The sequence below is a fragment of the Priapulus caudatus genome, unplaced genomic scaffold (assembly GCF_000485595.1).
Source record: "Priapulus caudatus unplaced genomic scaffold, Priapulus_caudatus-5.0.1 Scaffold834, whole genome shotgun sequence".
Classification (NCBI taxonomy): domain Eukaryota; kingdom Metazoa; phylum Priapulida; class Priapulimorpha; order Priapulimorphida; family Priapulidae; genus Priapulus; species Priapulus caudatus.
Window position 1 is genome coordinate 95,655 of NW_014577895.1, and position 6,553 is coordinate 102,207.

Here is a 6,553-nt window from a genome sequence, read left to right on the forward strand (position 1 = left end):
ACATTAACATCACATGCCACACTATAGATTTATGCCTTATACATCATGTCTTATTTCCCTGTGTGTTTGTGTGTGTGTGTGTGTGTCTCTCTCTCTCTCTCCGTCTCTCTCGCTTCGCCATCGCGCTCACACATACACCATAAACCAGCAACACACTATCCACACGAGCGAGATCAACACACACACAAGCACACACACACACACACACACCCACACGCAGGCGTCACACAGGGCACAGCGGCGAGCCGCACGATCGATCACACCACACACTACACACCAGCAGACACCCGACACACACACACACAACACACACACACACATGCACACACACACACACACACACACAGCACACACACCACACACACACACACACAACACACACACATCACACACACACACACGCACACGCACACGCACGGACGCACACACGACCACACACACACAGCACACCAACACACGCACCAACACCACACAGCACGCCACACACACACACGCACTGCAACACACACACACCCAGCACAACACAGAGGCAACACACACAGCCACCACACACAGCACACGACAGCAAACACACGCACCAGCACGCCACGCACGCCACCGGCACGCACACGCACACGCACACACAACACACACACACACCAAACCAGCACACCACAGCACTCCCGCACACACACAACACACACCACACACACGCCACACAATATCACCAGGCAACAGACAGGCTAAGGTGTGTTGATCGAATAAAATGTCAAAATAAAGGTTATTGAGTGATCAATATAAACCATCGTGTTCAAATAGATATATCTAATTCACATACGGTCACTCTATTTCGTGCGTGCGCGCCACACGAGTCAGCGCCACACAAGTATTCCAAACTCCTAGGAATTTTTTTTCAAATATTCTTTTACACCACACAACTGAGGATGGTCGCCCCGACTCACGACCACAATCACAGGCTCACCGCAAACACACTTATTTTTTTTTAGAAATCAACATGCCCATTGAATTATCATAGAACACCACATCACACAACACACGCCAGCAACACACAACACACACACACATCACACATCACGTCAACGATCTCCACACTCCAGTCATGCAGGTCTTAATGATCCCTTTTCAAACGCTCAAAAAATTTCTGCCCTGCAGGGTACCGAAAATAGCTCCCCGCACATTGACCGTGGTGACTCGATTGTCGAGGTGTGGCAGACCGCATTCGGTTAGATGTATGTTTGTTATATATAAGCAGCTATATACTAGGCTGTCGTTCATCATCCCGCCCTTTACCCAACACAGCTGCGCCTGGATATATATATATACGTATATATATAGTAATCTCTAATAAGGCGACACACCACTATTCAGATGCATGTTCACCATATCCACACACAACAATAAACGATGGCACGACAAATGGATGGCAATCCGTTTCTGTTAATCAATGGCGTTGCCATTGTACGCGAGCCCGGTATATATATAGTACGGGTAATAAAAATTGATTATGAGCGTGCCAAAGCGGTGCTGTTTGGCATATCTATCGTGTGGCCCAAAAACAAGGGGGGTGGGATTGTAATTACTATAATACGGCACACACGACACACCAGTCCATCAAAGGAGTAAGACTAGTGTTAATGCGTGGCGTTCGTATGCGAGATCCAGCAAGGTGCCACAGAAACTCGTTTCCTGGTGTGTTGTGTGTGTGTGTGTGTGTGTGGTGTGTGTGTGTGTGTGTGTGTGTGTTGTGTGTGTGTGTGTGTGTGTGTGGGGGGGGGGAGATCCCTGATTCGGTAGTTTATGCTGTGCAATCACGGAGTGTAATTTTGATGGCAGTATTCCCTCCTCATCTGCCACGACGAAGGACGCACAACCAGCAGTAATAGTCGCGCTTCGTGGAATCGAATGACCAATGGATGAATGAATGAACGGAAAACGGACAGAGCGATCCGTCCAGACAACAAGAAAGACAGACGCTATCATATACCGTATATGCATATGTGATAATATATATATATATATATATGACTATATAGAGAGAGCAGAGAGAGAGCAGAGCGAGAGAGAGGAGAGAGAGAGAGAAAGACGAGATGAGAGAGGAGAGACGAGTAGAGAGAGAGGAGAGAGAAGCAGAGAGAGAGAGAGAGAGAGAGAGAGAGAGAGAGAGAGAGAGACTGAGTTGTTAACATTCAGACTCTTGATGGTATTAACAGTTTATGGCGTCTTTGACAACGGCTCCCTCCCTCCGAGTCCCTCGTATGAATTGTTTCGCTACGGATCACAATAAATACGCCGATGTCCAAATATGGTTACCGACGAACAAAGATGGCTGCTAATAAGTTAACACGATATGACGGATACACGAAAATGCTCTTAAGCCTCTTGGCCTTTTTGGCGTTATCTGGCCCTGCCGATGTAGTTAGGGAATGCATGTGAACTGACCCAAATCAACAAAATCCTGGCCACAATCCTCCTCCACACAAATCCTGTTTTAGAATCGCTATTGCTAGGGTCTCGCGCGAAAAAAATTCGTATTCTCAACAAAGGAATCCTTCCCGCAATTTTCGTGGCATTAGCTGGGAATGGTATGGAAGGGGGTTTGGCTTAGTTGGGGTATTAGTTGGAGTATTAGAGTTGGAGTATTAGTTCGTGAAATTGACCCCAACCTCAACCTTGGCCCAGATGATGTAAAAATGCGCGCCTTCGTCAAATACAATAAATCTATCTATCTATCTATCTATCTATTTATTTATTTATTTATTTATTTATTTATTTATTTATTTATATATCTGACTACCCTCGTCTGTGTCTATCTGCATGCTTATCTGTCTGTCTTTTTGTCTATCTGTCAGTCTGTCTGTCTGTCCGTATTTCCGTCCGTCCATTTATCCGTTTAATCGCCCAATTAATACATCGACTGATTGATCGATAACGACATCAATGAATCGATGCTTATTGATCACTCCGCAGAGACGGACGCCTCCTGTACCGCGGACCTGGATTGTCGGCTGTTCTGCGTGCGCGTGTGTCGGCGCATGCTGGATCTGCCGTGGAAGCGCCACCTGGTGCCACGCTGCATCAACGGCGACTGTGGTTGCTACGAGACGTGCGCCTCCGACGACAACTGCTCTCGTCTGCTCTGTACGTGTGTGCGTGCGTGCGTGCGTGCGTGCGTGCGTGCGTGCGTTCTCTCGATCTCCCGTGCGAGGGAAACACGGATGTTAAATAACTAATGATTGTAGCGCTAATAATATATAGGTCTAAGCTCGTGTAGTTATTGTAGCGCCTGCGGTTGAGAGAGAGCGGTTGGAAGGGCTATGTAATGTGGTATACACACACGCACACACACACACACACGCGCGCGCACGCACACACACACGCACACGCGCACGCACACACACGCTCACACAACCACACACACACACATCATATCATATAAATGGCCGTGGACATATTGCCATAGGTCTAGACTATAACCACTTAGCTCTGTCCGTGCAACCGTGTAGCCAAGGTCTAAACCAGTATAGAGCTATATATCTAACTATATATACCAAGCATGGATCGTGATCACACACTATCAAGTACCCGCGTCTCTAGTAACAATTGGGGGTCTGTAACTATGGGCGAATACACGCGGACCGGTTCCCCCAGATCTTTGTCGTTCGATCGTCGTGGTTTGGGGGTGCGGTGGGGTTGGGGTTGGGTGATAGTGGTGTATGTGTGTGTGTATGGGGGGGGGAGGGTTGGCCGAGTCAGCTTTTGTGCCCGTTACTCCCCGTGCACGTAGTGGGCGAACTAGCTCTAGAACTAGCCCTTCGCTCTGGCACAGGCCTGTGGTAGAGCGAATTAAGAGCCATAGTTCTATAGAGCTAGTAGTGAACGTGCAACGTGGCATGGCTGACAAGACCTTATATATATTGATTACTTCTTGGTGCTTTGCTATAGCTGTCGTTAGTACTTAGTATGGTGTCGTTAATATGGTAAGTAGTCTGGTGTCCTAGTTTGGTGTCCTAGTTTAGTTTATAGTTTAGATCCCTTAATTATGTAGCAAGTTTATTTTTTCTCGGTAATGTTCGATTCTTAGCCTCATTTAATTTTTAGCGCCCCGCGCGTGAAATTCGGGTAGTAATGTAATATGTATAACATGTCACCACATATGAATCAGGAAATGAAATTCAACAACATGCAGCCATGCAAGACACCAAAATACGAAACACGATATATGGTATAGATCGTATACATGGTATATAGATCGTATATATGGTATATAGATCGTATATATGGTATATGGTATAGATCGTATATTTATTACCGTATACCGTATCGTATATTACCCGAATTTCACGCGCGGGGCGCTAAAAATTAAATGGGGCTAAGAATCGAAGATTACCGAGAAAAAATAAACTTGCTACATAATTAAGGGATCTACCGCAAAGGCGAGAGAGGGGGAGAAGGAGAGAGAGAGAGAGAGAGAGAGAGAGAGAGAGAGAGAGAGAGAGAGAGAGAGAGAGAGAGGGAGAGACCCCCAACCATTAATTTTACATTGCAAGCATGCATCATGCACGACGTTAACTTGAAAATTTCAAGCCGTATGCAGTCGCTTGAGGCCATATAATGGCGTGTAACAGATGTGTTCGCGAAATTAAAGCGGTCTCTCGATCATAACATTGGTTCACACATCGTCCTCTACCTCACCATGGGTATTTCATTAAGTCAGGGTCACCCCATCACTCAAGTGTCAACAGTTTGCATGGATCATCGAACAAAATCGATACGATGCTAACCTACTCCGAACGCTAATACCATAATACCAATGACCATATATACCCAATAAACCATAATACGCTAATACTATAATACCAATCCTAACATTACATATATACTGACTATAACTATTACGATGTGTAAAACTAATAGCTAATTAACGAATAATTATTGTTAATTATTTTATACGATATTAGTTTAATTATAGCCTATATTACTCCTATATGTCGACATCGGGTCGATTTCGTATCAATTCTATTCCTAATCGAATATAATCCATGATGTTTTCATTTTAATCGTAATCCCGATTCAAATCGAATGTGGTGCGTGTGTGATGTTTTTATCCTAATCCTTATTTCGATCTTAGTCAAATGTGATGCGTATCTCTATCGATGATTTCCTTCATCTTAATCCTAATCCTAATGCTAATCTCACGTCGTCGGCAGGCCTCATGAACCACACGGGCGTGACGCTGGTGCCGACGGTGCCGCCGACGACGACGCCATCAACGACGCCACTGACGCTCTACAACTATGACGGAACGACGATATCAGGTATCGGACTCATTATTGTCATTGTAGTTGTTGTTGTTGTGATTGTTGTTGTTATTATTATTATTATTTTATTATTATTAGTAGTAGTGGCGGGGGTGGTGGTAGCAGCAGTAGTAGTAGCAGCAGCAGCAGTAGCAGCAGCAGCAGCAGCAGCAGCAGCAGCAGAAGCAGCAGCAGCAGAAGCAGCAGCAGTAGCAGCAGCAGCACCAGCAGCAGCACCACCACCACCACCACCACCACCACCAGCAGCAGCAGCAGTAGTACTACGATGGATACTAGATGTATAACAGCTAGAGTATTCCACTCAACCGACTACATCAATCGTGTCTGTCCTTGGTGAAGGACCTTGCTGATATGACGGGTGATGCCTTATCGTTAGACCCGCAGGCGTTCACGTACGTCCGTCGTTAACCTTGCTCTAACGTGGCCTGTTGACTCTTTAAGCGTTTTGTAAACATTGGAAACGGCTGCTGTCAGATCGATGGAAATATAGTGGCAGTAGATCCGATAGTGTTGGGATTGGTTAATTAATCCCTTATAATATAATATATTAATCACAGTGGTTACACTGCTCCCTAAGCTGTTGTCGGATAGTGTACGTTTATATATAGCGACGTGGTGGAGAAGGGGAGGGAGAGGGAGAAGGAGAAGGACAGGGGGAGAGGGAGAGCGGGGGCAATGTGGGGGCACGCGATGTCCAGCGATTCATATTTACTTGTTCCACACTTTTCGCACGCGAAGGTCGCGGATTAAACACGCGAGCAAATGAAAGGCGTGGATAGACGAACGCATTCACGCAGAAGAAGCGCACGCGGTTCGCGCTCTGTTTTCGAAAGCGATTCTAGCTATCTAGTAGCTCTAAGGCTGTCAGTACGGAGACTGAATTATCACGAGCGCCTGTTATGTGAGTAGTAAGTTACCGATCGCTTAGTAATAAGCCTTCTTGATTTTTGCCCGGAGGTGTATGTAATATAAGCTGATGCAGTGAGAGTGCATGAGCCGGTGGTAAATTTCCCGAGTTCGGAATTTTTGAGGGATATATCTGAGTTTATTATGAGTTGGTCAGAGAAGCTTCTAGAATTATAGTGGAATCTGTGCGCGCGTGTGTGCGCCTTAGTTTAGTCACCCATAGTCACACGACGCACGCACGCACACACACACACACACACACACACACACACACACACACACACACACACACACACACACGCAAACACACACACACACACCCTCTTTCT

The 6,553-nt window shown here is 46.0% G+C and overlaps 1 protein-coding gene across 3 annotated transcripts in view; it reads left to right on the forward strand.

The window, feature by feature from the left end:
* LOC106813849 (histone-lysine N-methyltransferase 2D-like) overlaps positions 1-6,553 on the forward strand; it is a 10,179-nt gene that overhangs the window by 1,489 nt on the left and 2,137 nt on the right. Inside the window, exons 2-3 of one of the 3 annotated variants that reach the window (XM_014818084.1) lie at positions 2,968-3,138; positions 5,208-5,315. In XM_014818084.1, the coding sequence (XP_014673570.1) occupies positions 2,968-3,138; positions 5,208-5,315 (279 nt within the window). Of the gene's footprint in view, positions 1-2,967; positions 3,139-3,769; positions 3,978-5,207; positions 5,316-6,553 lie in introns of those variants that run through there. The other 2 variants (XM_014818086.1, XM_014818085.1) reach the window with 2 other exon arrangements.